Source organism: Calliphora vicina, chromosome 3 (assembly GCF_958450345.1).
Source record: "Calliphora vicina chromosome 3, idCalVici1.1, whole genome shotgun sequence".
Classification (NCBI taxonomy): Eukaryota; Metazoa; Arthropoda; class Insecta; order Diptera; family Calliphoridae; genus Calliphora; species Calliphora vicina.
Genome location: NC_088782.1, coordinates 76,620,281 through 76,640,928, shown reverse-complemented (window position 1 = coordinate 76,640,928; position 20,648 = coordinate 76,620,281). Strand labels below are relative to the sequence as shown.

The following is a 20,648-nucleotide window of genomic DNA, read 5'->3' as shown; positions in this document are numbered from 1 at the left end:
TTTAGTTCATAACTCTGGTTCCACTGAACCGATTTTGCTGATTTTCAATACCAAACTGCTTAGGAGAACAATAAACATTTTTCTTGCAAGTTTAATAATTTTGTTTGTCTATTTTGGACGTGAGCGTGTTTTACACAGACAGACAGATGGACATAGCTCAATTGACTTAGAATTTCATAAGGATCAATAATATACAGTGACTCAAACGCAAAATCGGCCAAGAGTTTGTCTGATATAAATGTGCTCTAAACATAAAAGGATGTACCAAAAAAATTGTTTTTTTTCGCTTCTATTTACACTCCACATACCTATATCTCTAAAAAATAACAAAAACTAATTAAAACTGTAAACTTTTGCATAAAAACCAAAATAACACAATTTCTTGCTCCAAACACAAAATCGGACAGAGTAAAATAAGTGTTCAAAAGTGGGCGATAAATATTTAGTTGCATATCCTTTGTTGTCTTGAATGACCTGTAATCGCTTTTGAATCGATTTTACCATGTTCTGGCATACTTCCGGCTCTATTGAGTTCCATGCTTCCAGTAAGGACTCTTTTATCTGAACTAACTTGTTAAATTTCATTTGATGCACTCTCCTTGCTAATTCATTCCAAATATGTTCAATTGCATTAAAGTCTGGGCTCTGTGCAGGAGTTTCTATAAGTTTGGGACAGGTATGGATCAACCAAAGATTTGCAACACCTGATGTAAGCTTGGGATTGTAGTATTGATCATTGGCGTAGATAGGTGGGTGCTGGGGTGGGCAAAACCACCACAGACTCGCATCTGCCCACTCCAGATAGAAATTTGGAAAGTCGCAGAAAGATTTTTTTGGATTTGTAGATTGTTCCGTTAAGAGATTACTGTGCCCTAGAATATGGGGTTTTTGGAAGACCAAAACTTAACAAATATTCCAATGCCAATCGTACAACGGAGCACAGTAATTTTTGGTTTTTACAAGCTAAAATAAAGGAGTCAAATCCGCAAACCTTTTTGGTTCATTTTTTATCCAACAGGCTAAACTTAGTTATTGTGGATTCGTGTTCACACATATCATCAGCGCAAACACTCTTATCATAGAGGAATTATGCATTACTATTAGTTCTGCTAGTTGCGAAAGAAGTTTCTCAGCTATGCGTAGAATATAACAATGGTTACATAGTGCAATTCAGGAACGATTTTAAAATTTAGCAGTTTTTTTCAATTCAATTTTTTATATATAAAATTATTTGTACAAAGGCGTATATACATATATATGTATACAATATTCCATTTTTAAATATAGAGAGTTTAGATATAAATATATCTTTTCAACTCAAAAATAGTATTTTGTCTAACTAATATAATAAGGAACAAATAACAGTTTAGATCAAGAGGAAAATTAAAAAAACCCCAAAAAAAAAACATAAAAATATTTTATAAAATAAATTAGCAGTTTTAAATATTAAAAATGAAGTTGTTATGTTAGCAAACTGAATTTTTGTGATATTTTAGTTTTGTTTTAATAAAAAATTATTTTTTTAAAAAAAAAAAAAATTGTTTATTTTTACTATTTGGGAAGGGCACTTGCCCACCCCAGAATAATAGTCTAGCTACGCTTATGGTCTTGATAAATGGAAAAGATGTTTTATATACCCACTTTTTCGCACTTTGCTCTAAATTTTGCATCAAAATGTTGAGATGGACAAATTTGTCCATTTTGCCATCGACAAAATGCAAATTGCATACTACGGCACTCAATGTGCAGCCCAAACCATAACAGAGCCTACTCCATGCTTAACTGTGGCTTTTGTGTTTTTATAATAAAATTCGGCAACAGCTTGCAGTCTGATCCATGTACAATAATTTTACTTCCGTCAGTGATTAAATGCTTAAAATAATGACAACTATCAATAAAAATGCGCTTTACGGTGGTTTACCAACAAATTTACTACTTTGTCCCAAAAATCTTCTATTTTATTTATAGTTTGGGGCTGCATATTGAGTGCAGTAGTATGCAATTTTCATTTTATCGATGGCAAAATGGACAAATTTGTCTATCTCAACATTTTAAAGTAAAATTTAGAGCAAAGTGCGAAAAAGTGGGTACAGAAAACATCTTTTCCATTTATCAAGACTACGATCTCAAGCTTACATCATGTGTTGCAAATCTTTGGTTGATCCATAACTGTCCCAAACTTATAGAAACTCCTGCACAGAGCCTAGAATTTAATGCAATTGAGCATCTTTGGGAGGAATTAGCTAGGAGATTGCATCAAATTAAGGCCCTAATTTTATAAAACGCAACGCCTCCATTTTCTTTGCGTTGCATTAAATTACAGTTTGCAAATAACTGCGTTCAAGCAAGTGACTGCTCGCGTTGTAACATCTGATTCTTACGTTATTCTGATTGCAGTTGTTTGAAATTGTCCATTTTATACAACGCAACGCTTACTTTTTTGTCACTTTGATTGTCAAATTTAACGCTTCAATTTTCTTGGCGTTAGTTTAAAAAGTGGTCAAATATTCTTAAAAAAAAAAATAACAAATATTTAAACATTTTGAAATATAATTGTTTCTGAAATAAACATACTTATGTAACTACTTTAGGTTTGGACTAACATCAAATGTCTGCCCAGTACCGCAATTCTGTAAGTTTTTATATATTCCTACCGATGTCGTTAAATAACGAAAAATATCGGTTGCTCTAATATTCAGTATTTGAAGTTAACGATTTCTCTCGGTTTTAACGACGAATATAGTTAAAAATATAAATTTCAATATTTTTAAAATTAAAAAAATCATTTTTATTTATTAAAATGTTCACTGTATTTTCGTGTTGGTAGATAAAATTGTAATCGTGTGAATAAATAATCGCATTTATATTTAAAAATCAAATACCAGCTCTCCCAAATACATATATTCGCGAAACCTACTGAAAACAGAAGAACAAGAGTTTTTTTTCTAAAAATCAAAGTAACCCAGTGTAATCCATATGTATATGCCACCACAAGTGATCATTGATTCAGAATTTAGATATTTGTTGTTATAAGGACCGTCGAAAAATTCGGATGAATTTCCTTCTAAGAAAACGGTCTTAAAAACGACTTTTTAGCTTTTATATAAGTTTATACTCGTATCACATCGCTAAATAAATTGCTCATTAGGAAATTTGGACATAAGGTTAAACATTATACACTCCAGAAATGTGTTAAATAAGGATATTATGCCCCATATAAAAGTTGCTCTTAAAATTCGAATACTATTTTTTAAAAGCAAATGAGAATTAAGGCAAGTTAATTTGTATATTTAAAACTCAAATCAGTCTGTATCTAACGAACACAAAGAGGTTGACCAATCGTACTTTCAAAGAACGGCTTATTTCAAATATTTATGTTACAAAACTAACTTCTTAACAATTATCGTTATGGCTTAACTAGAACATTTTATTTGTTGTTAACCTGACAAATGTCGTTATTTACCGACTATTTTTAACGAAAATAATCCGTATAATTCAATTCGGAGTATCTCTTAACGATAAGTATTGTTAACTTATGATTTTGATAACTTAACGACAAAATTTTGTCGTTAAAAAGTTACAGAATTCCGGTACTGAGCTTCCACAAGTATCGTTCTCTACCCCAACAGAAAACTTCACTTTTATGTTTTTAATATTTATTTTGTTATATTTTTGTGTCTTCTTTGAACAAATATTTTATGGATTCAAAAGTAAATAAACGCCATACAGCTGTTTGGCTTACAGCATTGCCAACACGATATAAGTACATCTTTTTGTATGTTTTTATAATAAATGGCAACCACGGCTACGTAGAGATTTGACAATAGAAGTGACATCGTAATATCACAAAGTATACAGAGGCGACACGACAAAAAAAATATATTTGTCTCTTTCTCTCGAAACAATTTCAACTGGTTTGGTTTTGTGCTTATTTATATAGTTGTTTGTTTTAACGCACTGTCTGTATTAAACCGCAAATTTGTTTTCTCTTTCTATCGAAACAATTTCAAAAAAAGCTGATAAATTTGACACCTCTGTATACTTTGTGGTAATATATCGGCGTTGACTAAACGCAATGCCGTAGTGATTTACAAAATTTTATATTTTTTGTTACGCTTTCACAACAGCGTAGGTGAAGCGTTTAACGCAAGTGAATTACACAATTAGGGCCTAAATTTAACACGTTAGTTCAGATAAAAGAGTCCTTACTGGAAGAATGGACCTCAATAGAGCCGTAAGTATGCCAAAACATGGTAAAATCGATTCAAAATCAACAAAGGATATGCAACTAAATATTTATCGCCCACTTTTGAATACTTATTTTACTCTGTCCGATTTTGTGTTTGGCGCAAGAAATTGTGTTATTTTGGTTTTTATGCAAAAGTTTACAGTTTTAATTATGCAAATTTTAGTTTTGGTTATTTTTTTTAGAGATAGAGGTATGTGGAGTGTAAATAGAAGCGAAAAAAACAAATTTTTTGGTACATCCTTTTATGTTTAGAGCACATTTATATCAGACTAACTGTTATGAATTAAACACAATCAGAATGTACTGTAACTTCTATAATTTAATTTTTTATTATTCGTATTTTTAAACTGGTAACTTTAAATATTTTCATATGTAAACATTGTTATGTTTGTTATTTACACATCTAGTGTTTTCGTTTTGATTTGCCGTTTACATGTCCAGTGTTACCGTCTTTAATCATTTATTACCCTTAAATGTAGACTATGTCATGAATTACGTTTTTTTAATATAACATTGGTAACATTATTACTTTTAATACAACGATTCGACTCAAGATCATTCTTTCTAAAGAATTCGTCACGGGAAATAGAATTGTGTAAGTTATATTATAAATTTAAATATAAGATTGATATTAATGTATTATTGAATTCGTTTAGATAATAAAACCATACCAACTACTATTGAGAAAGTAAATCTCATCTGAATTTACTTTGCGTTTTATTATAATTCTAATAAGAGTGTTACTTACTGCCGTAACATATGAATTGCAGCCGCAATAACAATTTTTATTATACAATTATCGGAATTGCATGCCACTTCTGGAAGATTCGTTCCATACAATTACTGCAGCTGAATGTCTTCAGATCCCCGCCGAAGTAGTCGGCTTAACAAGATGTCTCAAGAGGAAGGGAAGACAATTAAAACACGTGAGGACGAGGTAGATTTACCGGTCAAGTGTGGAGATAATGCCGAGTCGTCACAAAGTGAAAGTGACCACGAGAAGACTATTATACAAAACGATGTCATTGCCGAAATGAAAGAGGAAATTCGAATATTGAAGATGTCCCTGGAAATGTTCATGAAGAATTCTGCCCCTCAACCATCGTTAAAAGCCCCTGTACCTAATGTACTCCCAGGAATGAGTACAGACTTGCCTCACTCAACCACAATGCCTACGTCATTATCGACAGTTTCTACCACAAACCAAAAGATAAGTATACCAATTTCTGATTTTAATTCACAATATATTTCGGGTAACTGTTTGCCACAGCCATTGCCATCGCAAACCACACATATGAGACTATCACCTCAGTATACATTTACACCCTTTCATCACGCAACATATACGCCGCCTCATCACTCAACATATACGCCGCCTCATCAGACAATATATACGCCGCCCCATCAGACACAGCCGTTACCGTCTACAATGACACGCCCAACAACATCAAATACTTTGAGAGCCACAGCTACACCATTTCCTGTCGATCAGCCTACTATGCACCCTTTTCGTAAATTGTATGACCTGCCTGAGTTTTGTGGACAACCGGAACAATGGCCAATGTTTGCCGTCTCTTATAAGGAGACCACCCAGCACTACAATTATACAAAATTGGAAAATTTGTTTCGGCTACAAAAGGCCTTAAAGGGAAATGCCAAGACAAAAGTGGAAGCTTACCTTATTCATCCTGAAAGTGTAGACCAGGTGATGAATACTCTTGAATTTCATTACGGCCGTCCCCATATTATGATTCGTAGTCAAATTACTAAAGTAAGAGCATTCCCTGCCATTTCGGGAAGAAAATTATCAGAGATTGTAAATTTTTCTTCCATGGTCTCGAATCTTACCATATTTTTAGAGAATGCTGGAGCTACACAACATCTGTTAAATCCGACTTTACTCGAAGAACTTGTGAATAAGTTGCCTTTTACAAAGCGTGAAGAATGGGTAAAATATTCATTTCACAACTTGGGCCAATATCCGACAGTAAGGCAGTTTAGTGAGTGGCTGCATAATGTTGCTACTTACATATCATTGGCGACAGAAATGGAACCCAACAGTGATGATGTTGTGAAGAATAAGGTAAATAAATTTAAGCCGGCACTAGCTATCACAGTCGACGACCGCAGTCAGTTAGGATGCGTGATGTGTCATGGTAATCATCATCTTAATCAATGTACGAAATTTAAGAATATGTCTACAGCACAAAGATGGAAATTTGTGAAAGAGAATCGTTTATGTTTTGGCTGCTTATTACCTGGTCACAATTCCTTTCAATGCAACAATCGCCGTCAATGTGGTATATCAGAATGTGACAGATATCATAATCGTTTGCTTCACGAAGAAAATAACAAAACAAATAATAAACAATCGATTACAGCTGTTAGTGATGATACATCAGAAATACCCATACAGAATGAAAGCGATAGCGTTTCAGTAACGACGATTATAAAAAACTGCTTAGGTGAGAAAACGTTGTTTAAGTACTTGCCAGTGAGATTAATGGGTCCAAATGGTAGCGTTGATATAGTAGCTTTCATTGATGATGGATCTAAAGTTTCACTACTAGAAGAGGACATTGCGAAGCAAATTGGTTTAGAGGGACCAACCACTAATTTATCGCTGGGATGGATAGGTGGAAAAAGATCTAACGAGTTGTCAATGAAAGTAGAATTTGAAATTTGTAATGTGAATGATAGCAACAATAGCTTTCATATGAGAAACGTTAGAACAACGAAGCATTTGAAACTGCCGCCACAAAGTTTACAACTTCAAGAATTTAAGGTGAAGTTTCCAAAACTGGATGAATTTGTCATTGATGAGTATTTTGATATACCGAAGTTACTCATTGGTTTGCCTCACGTAAGACTGGTTCGTCCTCACAAGCTGATAAATTTGGACGAAAGTTTTTCTGTGCATAAGACATTTTTAGGAGATATACTGTTTGGTTCTAATGAGGATAGTTTCGAATACAATCATGTATTTCTGATAGAATGTAGTCCCATGGATGACATCAGGCAACAGGTGTCTGATTACTTTACATTAGAAGGTTTTGGAATGAAACCGGTAAATCCTATTATTTCAAATGATGATCTGAGAGCCGAAAAAATACTGAAGGATACCACTGTTGTAAACGGACAACAATATGAGACCGGTCTTCTATGGAAACTGGATGAATATAACTTTAAGCAAACTTATTCACTGGCTTACAAACGTTTACTGGGTGCCGAAAGTAAGATGAAAAAGGATAACGATCTGGCTGAATGGTATAAATATAAAATCGAAGAGTATATTTTGAAAGGGTATGCCAGAAAACTGTCACCGGAAGAAGCCTCCATAGAAACCGATCGTACATGGTATTTGCCACACTTTGTAATTACAAATGTTAATAAAGGTAATAAGAGACGACTGGTGTTTGATGCAGCAGCTATAGTAGACGGTGAATCATTTAACTCGAGATTGCTAAAAGGTCCAGCCACGTATCAACCCAAGCCATTACTTTCAATTTTGTTTAAGTTTCGTCAACGGCAGATAGGAGTTTGTGGCGACATACGTGAGATGTTTCACCGTGTACTTATTCGCGAAGAGGACCAGACTGCCCAACGATTTTTATGGCGATCAGGTGTCAGCAGTAGTAAGCCGGATATTTATGTAATGCGAGCAATGATATTTGGATCTGCCAGTTCACCGTGTTCCGCGCAATATGTCAAAAATTTAAATGCCAGTAAATTTGAGAGTACTGATGCCAAAGCTTATAAGGCTATTGTGGACTGCCACTACGTGGACGACTATGTAGATAGTTTCGATACAATCGATGAGGCTATTTCCGTAACTAAAAGCGTAATAAACATCCATCAAAAGGCTAATTTCGAAATAAGAGGATTTGTATCTAATTCACTTGAGTTTTGTCGTATTATAGAAGGACCAGATTATGTTAATAAATTGGAATTAAAGAACCTCAGTAAAGGTGAATCGATTACAGAAAAGGTGCTTGGTCTGTTCTGGGCCCAAAATGATGACTCATTTTGTTTTATTTTGAAATTTTCAAGAATTTCTGAAGCGGTGTTAAACGGTAGCCGAAGACCCAGCAAACGTGAAGTACTTAGTTTAGTTATGTCGATATTCGATCCGTTTGGCTTTTTAGCAAATATCGTCATAAGGTCCAAGATTATACTTCAGGAACTATGGATTTACAATATTGACTGGAGCTCCCCTATTCCAGAAAAATTATATAAGAAATGGTATGAATGGTACAATGAACTTCAAAATGTGCGCAATATTAGGATCCCCAGGTGTTATGGAGTAAAGTTTTCTGATCCCTCAACTGTAATAGAACTACATCTTTTCGTAGACGCAAGCGAGGTCGCGTTTGCCGCCGTTGGTTATTGGAGAATGCGGTTGTTAGACAGCGTTGAGGTGATATTTGTTGCTGGAAAATCTAAGTGTGCTCCCATAAAACCTCTCTCGATCCCAAGATTGGAACTACAAGCTGCAGTACTTGGTGTTAGATTAAAGGAGGCCATTGTTTCCAGCCATGATATTAAGCCGACAGGAATAACGTTTTGGTCAGATTCGAAGACAGTGGTGAAATGGATTCAATCTGATTGTCGCGTTTATAAACAATTCGTTTCACATCGCATTGCAGAAATTTTGGAGCACTCGGAGGTCGACCAATGGCGATGGGTTCCTGGGCCCCAAAATCCTGCTGATGATGCGACAAGGTCACAATATTTCTCAGGAAATTTACAGGAATCTCGTTGGTTAAACGGACCGTCTTTTTTGAAATCTGATAAAACAAAATGGCCAATATTAAGTGGAGAAGCCGAAAAAAAAATATATGAATCTGAAATGCGAACAAAGTTTTTATTTTCTACAGCTGAAGTTCTTCCCTTAATACCATATGGCGAAAAATCAAAATACTATAAGCTACTGAGAATAAGGTGTTGGTTTGTTAGAGCCGTGAAAATTTTTAAATGTTTCGCTATACATCAAGACAAATCTACTCTAAATTTGAAACCATATATTACCACTCAGGAAATAAAAGAAGCTGAAATCTTTTGGTGTCAAATAGCTCAGCAAGAAGTCTACGGAAATGAGTATAATGTACTGAAATCGGGCCAACCTCTATCTAAAAAGAGCAGTATATATAATTTGAACCCTTGCATTACAGACGATGGATTAATACGAATTTCAGGTCGAATAAGTAAAGCCACGTGTGTTGGTCAATCCACCAGAGAACCCATCATTATGCCCAAGAATCATTTAATTACAAGACTGATGATAAGACAATTTCACAACAATTTTGTACATCAAAATCAGGAGGCTATCTGTGCAGCAATTCGTACCAAGTTTTGGATTCCAAGTTTAAGACAATTGGTGAGAAATGTCAAGAAGAACTGCCAGGAGTGCAAGAATAGATCAGCAGTCCCGAAACCACCATTAATGGGTCAATTGCCGGTAGATCGTTTAACCCCGTTTGTTAGACCTTTCACATACACGGGAATTGACTACCTCGGTCCGTATACGGTGTCCATTGGCAGAAGGTGTGAAAAAAGATGGGTGTCACTTTTTACGTGCATGACAACGAGAGCAATCCACCTGGAACTGGCAAGGGACCTCTCAACAGATGCTGTGATTTTATGTATCAGAAATTTTATTAATAGAAGAGGCGTCCCGATAAGAATAAGAAGTGACAGAGGTACCAATTTCGTTGGAGCTAGTAAGGAGGATTTCGTAAGACTTGAAACGCAATTGGGTGATGAGTGTACGCGACGGGGCATAGAATGGGTATTTAATACCCCGGCTGATCCCTCAGCAGGAGGTGTCTGGGAGAGGATGGTCCGCGCGGTGAAGAACGTGTTGGCATTCACCCTAAAAGAGAAATCACCAAAACTTGATACGTTGAATAGCCTATTAATTGAGGCTGAAAATCTTGTAAATTCGCGTCCTTTGACGCATTTACCTATTGACAGCTCAGATAGTGAACCACTTACGCCGAACCATTTTTTGCTCGGATCCCCTAACATTGTGCAAACCGCTGCAGTGGAAGAGAAGGTTTGCCTTCGGAAGCAGTGGCACATTTTACAACAGCTCAAACAGACATTCTGGAAAAGATGGGTTCTGGAATATTTACCAGATTTGACCAGGCGTACAAAATGGTATCAGCCGGTAAAACCGTTGCAAGTGGGTGATGTTGTGGTTATATGCGATGAGACTGAGGAACGTGGTAAATGGAAACGTGGTGTGATTGAGGAAGTCTGTAAAGCGGCTGACGGGCAAGTTCGTTCAGCAGTGGTGAAAACTCTGAATGGAAAATTACGACGTCCAGCCACAAAACTGGCAGTGCTTGAAGTGGTTAGTGAGTCTCCCTGATCGACTCACGGGAGGCGGATTGTTATGAATTAAACACAATCAGAATGTACTGTAACTTCTATAATTTAATTTTTTATTATTCGTATTTTTAAACTGGTAACTTTAAATATTTTCATATGTAAACATTGTTATGTTTGTTATTTACACATCTAGTGTTTTCGTTTTGATTTGCCGTTTACATGTCCAGTGTTACCGTCTTTAATCATTTATTACCCTTAAATGTAGACTATGTCATGAATTACGTTTTTTTAATATAACATTGGTAACATTATTACTTTTAATACAACGATTCGACTCAAGATCATTCTTTCTAAAGAATTCGTCACGGGAAATAGAATTGTGTAAGTTATATTATAAATTTAAATATAAGATTGATATTAATGTATTATTGAATTCGTTTAGATAATAAAACCATACCAACTACTATTGAGAAAGTAAATCTCATCTGAATTTACTTTGCGTTTTATTATAATTCTAATAAGAGTGTTACTTACTGCCGTAACATATGAATTGCAGCCGCAATAACACTAACTCTTGTCCGATTTTGCGTTTGAGTCACTGTATATACTTTGTTGGGTCTCAGATCAATATTTCTCAATGTTACACACGGAATGACAAACTTATATATACCCTCATTCACCACTTATGGTGGTGGAGGGTATAAAAATAGGAAATTTTAATTTTTAATATACACAGAAAAAAGAAATTCATAATTGGAATGAATTTTGTAATAAATATTATTAATCTAACATGACTTTGTTCCCAAACTTTTTTCATTCACAATAAGAACATGTTCATAAATATTATAAAATTTTTTAATAAATTGCATTATCTAATGAATTAATTCAAAACTGTTTGCATAATAGCCATATATTGGCCAATATTTTAAGTTGAATCAACAATATCTAAAAAAATTTAATCAATTTCGCGCATATTTTCTCATTTTGTAGCTGAAAATCATAAAAATAAATAAAAAAAAATTCCAAGGAAAATTTCAAACATTTTTGAAAAACATAAAAATATAAATGAAATAGAAATTATATTTTTCAAGCCTTCTAAATCGATAACTACCACTCATTACAAAACAATGCATGTGGTAACTAGTTGCCATTACAAAAATTCACAAAATTGTTTTGAAAAAAAATCTTAATATTTATGAAATTATTTATATGTAAATGTTATGAATTTAAATCAATGAAATGAAATCATACTATTTATGTTGAAACTTTTTTCTGTGTATTGCCTTCTTTTCACTTCTCACTTCTCTTAATAAGATAAATTTTTTGGATAAACTTGAAGAACTAACATTAGTAAATAGCTACCGGGCGATGCCGGGGCGGTCATCTAGTTTTTTAATAAAAAATTACACGCTCTCCATAGAGTTTTCGAAACATAATTCAAATGTTTTTAAAGCTTTTTGTAGAATAGAAACGTTTCGAGAAATTTATGCGGAACATCTATTGATCCTATGAACATTGGGGCACGTGGATTGAGAATGAAAAATATTATGCTACTTATTACTAAAAAAAGTTTGAAGTTAGTCATTATAAAAGATGAGACAAATCAATTGATTAAGATTGTCCAAAAAATTCTACGGAAATCTAAAACAAAGATTTAGCTTGAAAATTTTAAAACGTATTAAATTAACACGAAGTCTGGTTACACGTTAAATAATAGTTATACTGTCGGTTAAATTTATTTTTGTATGAAAACTGTCAGTTTAACTATTAGTTAACACATAACCAGACTTCGTGTTACTGGGGGTAAGTATAATAAAATTAATTGGATCAAACTATTTTTAATTTTTTGGAAAAAATTTTTTCGAATTGTTATTTTAATTTTAATTTATTTTTTTTTAAAATTAAAAAAAAATTTTTATTAATTTTTAAATGTTTTTTTGGTGAAAAAAATTCGGGTTAAAAAGTTTTTACGAGAAATTTCCTATTTAAAATCAGCAAAATTGGTCCACAAATGGCTGAGATATGAGGAAAAAACCAGGACAACCTCGATTTTTGACCTACATATATCTGGATTACTAAGTCATTAATATAGACAATACGGATATCTAATGATAGATATTTCAAAGACCTTTGCAACGACGTATATAAGACCATAGTAATTTGGACCTACAATGGATCAGAATCGGAAAAAATATTTTTTACCCGAAGTATGTTAAAGATTTATTTTTTTTTTCCAAAGTTGTATTTGTATTTAGGTCGTGTGCTTTATGTCTATATGGAAGTTATTTCCGTTGAATTTTGTGTTTATACCAACATTTTAAAGAGATTTATGCTCGTTAAAGTGATTTTCGGAAGCGGGCCTTATATGGGAGCTATGACTTATTATGGACCGATAGCAATGAAACTAGGCTGTGTGATCTATGTCCATATTAAGTTTATTTCTGTTGAATTTTATGTTTATACATGTAGTTTTGAGAGATTTATGCTCGTTAAAGTGATTTTTGGAAGCGGGCATTATATGGGAGCTATGACTAATTATGGACCGATCATAATAAAATTAGGTGACATTAATTCAATTTATATAAAACTTATTTGGAGCAAAATTTGTGTAGATGCCTATATAAATTAACCATTTACGACCGATAAAGTATAATTTCGGGAGAACATTTGTATGGGTGCTGGGTGAAATAATGGAACGATTTCAGTCAATTTCAATAGGCTCGTCCTCGGGCCGAAAAATTTGTATGTACAAAATTTTATCGCAATATCTTCAAATTTGCGACTTGTAATTTGCGCCAGTCATATGAACAGGTAAAATAAAAATAGAAAAAAAATTTGGGAGTAATTTCATTCAAATGAAAAAAGTGTTCAATCAACAGGTCAAAACAGATCAACAAGTATATATGGGCTTAAAGAGGGCACTTTGGCCTTTCTCCTGGTAATAAAATTTGTTTAACCCCTTTTGACCCTAAGCACTTTTATTCCACTGAAATTCAAATTTGACTAAATTATAGTACTTGAGAAAAAATTTAATAACACAGCAGGTATGTACATATAAACTGTAGAGTGACAAATCATACCAGTTCTTAAAGACTATTTCCTACCAACATAACAAAAAAAATCATCAAATTATCGATAATAGTTTGCGAGTACTGATAATTTACTTCTGATCAAATTTACACAAATCCCATTTTTTATAAAATGACATAAAATATTTGACTTTAACAGCATGCCACGCACACAATTGGCAATATTTTTATCTAATTTTTTGGCTACCATAGTTTCAATGTGTTTACTGAATGGCATTAAAATTTTTGAAATCGGAGTTAAAAAAAAGTTGGACTTTTGGCCGATGAAATTGAGATATCAGTCACCGTGCGTCGTTGAAAAGGACTTTGAAATATCTAGCATTAGATATCCATATTGTCTATATTAATGACATAGTAATCCAGATATATATCAAAAATCGAGGTTGTCCTGGTTTTTTACTCATATCTCAGCCATTTGTGGACCGATTTTGCTGATTTTAAATAGGAAACTTCTCGAAAGCATGTTTGGCAGAATTATTGAAGATTTGGACCCCGAAGATATCTGGGGTCTTCAGAAAATTAATTTCAACAGACAGATGGACATGGCTTAATCGAATCCGCTATCTATAAAGGTCCAGAATATATGTATATACTTTATACGGTCGGAAATTTATATTGTGGAAATTACAAACGGAATGACAGACTTATACCATGTTCACACTACGGCATTATTCGTCATTCACGCTCTCATTCGTCATTCAACCCCCAATTACGAACTGAATTACATGATTCGCCATACAAAATTTCAAGTGCGAATTACCTTGTTCGTACGTAATTCAGTTTGAATTACCTTATGAATTACAAACGAATGCCTGTCATCTCTAATTTTTATCGATTATTTATGTATCAAAATCAGCTGGCCAAACAAAAATGTCAAAACAAAACAAAATAAAGAAAAAGATTTTTGTATTAAATAAATAAATTAAAAGAAATAAAAAGTCTGATTAAAGTTAAAGCCACGCAGCTCTGCCATTCTTTCAGCCCACACCTCTAATAAAGCCCGCTCGCTGCCCTGGCCCCACTTGCTTGCACTTTTTCTTTTTTCTAATAATGAAAATAATAATTAAATTATATTTGTTCAATTAATAATGCTAGAATTTTATGTTTTTACTTACCTTTTTTATCCATTGCCAAATTACAAATTTAAAATTCGCACCAAACAAAAAAAATAAACAAAAAAAACAAAACATGTAAACAGAAGAAAAAAACAAGAAGAAGAAATAAATAAATGTCAAACTGAATTACGAATGTTGTCGTGTAAACAGATTAATTCGCAATTAAGTAATTCAGACTGCCGTGGAAACATGGCATTATATACATATACCATAGACAATAACTAGATAGGTAACTGAGAGCCAAAAACCTATGTCTGTTGTCAAAAACCTAATTCATGAGAATGTATTGCATGTATTTTGTTATTGTATCACCCGTATGTGTGAAAAGATAGTAATTTTTCAATATATATTACTCTCTCCTTCCGTTCTATGTGTTTATTCTATGACATATAACCTTCTCACGAAGGTGAAGGGTATAAAAAGTATAAATAATTTTTGCGTAAAATCAAAACCATTTTTAAGAGACATCAATGCACATTCTGAAATTAGGCACATTGAAATATTGTCTCAGGTTTCGCTGAAATCGGCATCTCTAACACTGGGTGTACAACTGACATGAAATGCTTAACATTAACACTAACATGATGTTAGTGTTAGGTATAGACTCATCATGTTAGCGTTTTTCTCATGTTTTAACACGTTTGTTATGTGTCTTATAGCCCTGACAGGCATAGGATTTGTATACTATACTAGCGTAGTATACTACATGTGTGTCAACCTATACTATAATTAAACCAGCAAACACTATGGTGTAAAGCTGGTTCGTATACTATGAATATGTACGTGGTATACATATCGTGGTATAGAAACCACATGTCTGTCAGGGCTATTAACAACTCCTTTATAACATGAAATGACGTTTAAGCTTAACAGCAGTCACATTTTGTTGCTTTTTTTATTAACAACAAGATTTATATCATAAAATCACAAAAAATAAAACAAACACGATTTTTTTAGAATTTGCATTGCTGACAATCAAAAATAATGAAATATCTTAACATTGACATGAGTACGATACTCCACCATTCACATATTAAAAATTTAACATGAAGTCTTAACATTATGTTTTAACCTCATTTCATGTCTGTTGTAGACCCGGTGTAATAGAAGGTGACGACTTAACTACAACCAAGGCGAATTTATAGAAGGTGACGACAGAATTACAACATATACAAAAACAACAGGTACTTTGTTTTTGTAAAAAGATAAGTGAACTGTCAACGTTGCATGTGGTTGTTTTTGCTTTTGGGTTTGTTGTATTTTTCGCCACAACAAACACAAGTGAATTGACAGTTCACTTGACTAAACAACTGAATAAAAAAAATAATCAGCTGACAATTTTTTTTTGCTTTTTGGTTCTATCTGTCAAAGATTGTTATTATATTTAAATATACATACTAAAAATTATTGTACCTTGCGAACAGTGTGTGTGGCATGCGGAGACCTTCATTCTTTATCACAATGTGATATCCTAAAGAATGGTCTCAGAAGAAAATGTGGTAACTGTGGTGGCGATCATTCAGCCAACTACAGCGGGTGCCCAGTTTATAAGGAGTTATTGAACAGATTAAGAGAGAGGCAAAAGCTAATAAAAGGGAAAACATCTGAAGTACCAGCCTACAAATTTGAAAACACCTATCCACCAGTCAATTCTGAAGTTCCGCTATTGAACAAGCAAGCAGCCTCAACACAATTAAATTCAAAATCCACTCAAATTGATCAGCCTAAGAATGTAGCAGGTTCTTATGCCAATGTTTTGAGGACGGGTTATCAGCAGCCTGGTGTTCCCCAAAATACGGGAGGGTTGGAAGCACTTATGCACGCGCTTACCCAGAATATTATCTCTCTTAATCAAAATATGACAAACTTTATGTCATCCATGCAAAACACAATACAAGAGCTTTTAAGAGCGCAGAACCAAATGATACAAATCCTCTTAACAAAAAAATGAGTTATTTGAGACTATGTTTCTGGAATGCAAACGGTTTAAACCAACACAAATCAGAGGTATCCCACTTCATGCAGAATAAAAACATCGACGTGCTATTGGTTTCGGAAATTCATCTTACCAATAGGTATAACTTTTATATTTCGGGTTATACATTCTACTGTACAAATCATCCTGATGGTAAGGCACATGGTGGCACTGGTATTTTAATTAGAAATCGTTTAAAACATTATCCCCTAGATGAATTCTCAAAAGACTATATGCAGGCAACATCCATTCATCTGGAAAGCTTTGCTGGAGATTTAAATATAAGCGCGATCTATTGCCCACCACGCTTTTCAATGACCAAGGAGAAGTTTGAAGAATTCTTTAGCACGCTAGGAGGTCGCTTTCTGGCATGTGGCGACTATAATGCCAAACACACTTACTGGGGCTCTCGACTAATGAATCCCAGAGGTAGACAGCTTTATAAAGCACTGGTTGATCGCAACAATGGCCTGGATATTGTGTCCCCTGGACAACCAACATACTGGCCTGCTGATCCTAAAAAAATTCCTGATCTCATAGACTTTGCCATAACAAAAAATATTAATCGAAATTCAATATCTACAGAAATGTCATATGATTTATCTTCTGATCATTCCCCAATTATAGTATCTTATTAAGGGAGGACTAACATTTCAAAATTTCATACTGAAACATATTACTTTAAGACAAATTGGCTTAAATATAAAAAATATATAAGCAGTCATATCCACACAGATCTTTGTATTCAGTGTGAGGAAGATGTAGATAAAAGTGTCAATGACTTTACGTCATTAATTGTATCGGCTCTAAATCATTCAAAGAGTCAAATATTTCCTAAAACTGATATGCACATTTCCAACTCAGATATTGAACGACTTCTTTTAGAAAAGAGAAAACTCAGAAGAGAATGGCAACAAAGTAGATCACCTGCTGCAAAGCAGAAGCTGTCTGCTGCTAGTAAAAATCTGAAAAAAGCCCTTCAATTAGAGGAGGATCGCAGAAATAGAAATTACATTAAAAGTTTAACAAATACCAAACACACAAAATTTTTCCCTTTGGAAGGCAACGAAAAATATCAAACCACCGGTAGAGGGGCAAAGCCCTTTAAGGAAAGCTGACGGCACCTGGGCTCGAAGCACGGAAGAAAAGGCTAAAATATTTGCCGATCACTTAAGTACAGTCCTTCAACCAAACTCGCCAACTACTGTTTTTGAACTTATAGAGCCACCTGTGTCAACATTATCTAATGATGATATAAGCCCAGAAGACATTAACGAAGTAATCAAGGATAATATAATATTAAAAAAATCACCTGGAAATGATTCTGTTACACCTACTATGATTAGAAACCTACCGAGTGTGGCAATAATTGTGCTGTCTACAATATTTAATGCGATCTTTAAACATGGATATTTTCCGACAAATTGGAAAACTTCTCAGATAATAATGATACCAAAGCCAGGTAAGGACTTGACCGTACCATCCTCCTATAGACCAATAAGCTTGCTTCCTTGCTTATCGAAACTATTCGAAAAAGTATTCCAAAAGAAAATCATACCATTTTTAAATGAGAAAAATATAATTCCAGTTCATCAATTTGGTTTCCGGGAACGCCACGGAACAATCGAACAAGTTAATCGTATAACCGGAGAGATAAGAAAATCCTTTGAATTAAAGAAATTTTGTTCAGCTATATTTTTGGATGTCGCTCAAGCCTTCGACAAAGTATGGCACAAAGGCCTGGTATATAAAATAAAATGTTTGCTGCCACCATCTACTCATAAACTATTGGAATCTTATCTATCGGACCGTATATTTACAGTTAAGTACAATGATTACGTGACAAGAGAATATAGGATTGGAGCAGGAGTACCACAAGGAAGTGTTCTTGGACCTACCCTCTATTTGATTTACACCTCTGATTTGCCTACGAGCGATGAATTGACTATTTCTACATTTGCTGATGACACCGCAATTATTAGCTCGCATGAAAACCCATATATAGAATCTAGTATACTAGATGGCTACTTAAGATGTGTGGAAACATGGTTAAACAAATGGAGAATACGTGTAAATGAGTTAAAAAGCAAACATGTTACGTTCACACTGAGGAGGGGATGCTGTCCACCTGTCACACTTAACAATGTAAATATACCTCAGTCCGATTATGTTACATACCTTGGTATTCACTTAGATAGAAGACTTACATGGCGCCGTCATATAGAAACCAAGAGACTTCACATGAAGTTACAAGCATCTAGCCTTCACTGGTTAATAAGTGACCAATCAAAGTTAAGCCTGGACTATAAAGTCACCCTGTATAAAATCATTTTAAAACCAATTTGGACATATGGAATCCAATTGTGGGGAACGGCCAGTAATTCCAGTATTGAGCTTATACAGAGGGCCCAGTCGAAAATTCTTAGGACCATGACGGGTGCACCATGGTACATAAGAAATGAAAACATCCACAGGGACTTGGAAGTGCCACTAGTGAAGGATGAGTTTAAGAAAGTCCGCGATAAATATATACTGAAACTGCAATCACACCCAAATCCGCTTGCTCGGCTTCTCGCACAGAGCCAAACCAGATCAAGGCTTTGTAGAGGAGATCTACCACCCCGCTAAGATGAGGTCCATCCATCAAACAATGCTCTCTTTAGAGAGCAATTAGTTTTAATTTTAGTTATAAGATTTAATCACTTATTGTTAGGCCTAATGATATAGGCAGATTCAATAAATAAATAAAAAGTTAAAAAAATATTTAAATATCTACATATTCTAAGCTTATTAACAAAATATTTATTGTTTACATAAATAAGTAAAGCCCTCACTCAGTGATGTTAACTTTTTAATTTCGATTACCGTACAGCCCTAAAAAAATTACCGTTTTTTAGGTAAAATTACCGTATCCAAAGTTTAGTACAAAAGTAATAATATTTTCTTATTGAAACAGGTTTATTTTTATAATTCAATATATCGAGGGCCTCTATTAGGGTATTCAATCGATTAACCGTTAATCGGTTAACCGATTAATTTTGGACGGTTAACTGTTCGAATAATTTAAAATTGACGATTTTCAAATAACGAATAAACCGATTAATTTGTGTCGATTAACCGATTAACCGAAATGTAGTCTTTTTTGCACTTTATATAGAAATATAGTTTTAAACACACACATTTTATTCCTTAACTCGTAAACATTCCCTTCTAGCAATAGTTTTTTTAAGTATAGTACGAAAACTGACTAAGGAATTTGGAAATTACCCTTATTTCTAGAATGTTCTATGATTTTTGTCCTAATGAGTCGGAGGACGATATGGTAATAGACGAAACTGAAGACATTACTGAAACGAGTCTTTTATCACAACTTAAAGAAAGTATTAAAGTATTTAAAATCTAAAAAAATCCATGGTATGATGGAAGATTTTATATGATTAGAAAAAACTAAAAAAATAACTGAAAAATTGGATATTCTTTATCATGCCATACTTTCGATTTCTCCAACATCTACAATCAGTCAGATCAAGTTTTATTAAAACTAAAAAAATCATTTAAATTACATCAAATCATCAAATTACATTTTTTTAAAAGATTATTTCAGAATATCTCCCTAAAATCCTAAAAAATCACATGTTTATTTATTGTTTTGTTGAAATGTTATGTTTTGTTCGTTTTTTATGTTTTTGTTCTTTTTATTAACAAAATGCTTATATAAATACACAAAATTCTTGTTTTTCTTTTCAATTTAAAATTAAAATGGAAATTATTCGGTAATCGAATAATTTAAATTTAACCGATTAAATCTAAACCTCGATTAATTATTTGCTCGATTAACCGATTAAATCAGAAACCCGATTAATTGAATACCCTAGCCTCTATTCAAA

General features: G+C 33.6%; 1 protein-coding gene across 1 annotated transcript; it reads left to right on the top strand.

Annotated features, from left to right (window-relative positions):
- The first annotated feature begins 5,141 nt into the window (after positions 1–5,141).
- Positions 5,142–16,737, top strand: LOC135955547 (uncharacterized). Its single transcript, XM_065505895.1, has 3 exons — positions 5,142–9,793; positions 9,914–10,604; positions 16,264–16,737. The coding sequence occupies exons 1-3, from the start codon at positions 5,142–5,144 to the stop codon at positions 16,735–16,737; spliced, it is 5,817 nt and encodes a 1,938-aa protein (XP_065361967.1).
- The last annotated feature ends 3,911 nt before the right edge of the window (positions 16,738–20,648 follow it).

Coding starts and splice junctions, on each gene's coding strand:
- LOC135955547 (XM_065505895.1), top strand. CDS start 5,142: ATGTCTCAAGAGGAAGGGAAGACAATTAAAACACGTGAGGACGAGGTA. Junction 9,794..9,913: donor ACGGTGTCCATTGGCAGAAG/GTGTGAAAAAAG, acceptor TTTTATTAATAG/AAGAGGCGTCCCGATAAGAA. Junction 10,605..16,263: donor AACTGGCAGTGCTTGAAGTG/GTTAGTGAGTCT, acceptor GATATCCTAAAG/AATGGTCTCAGAAGAAAATG.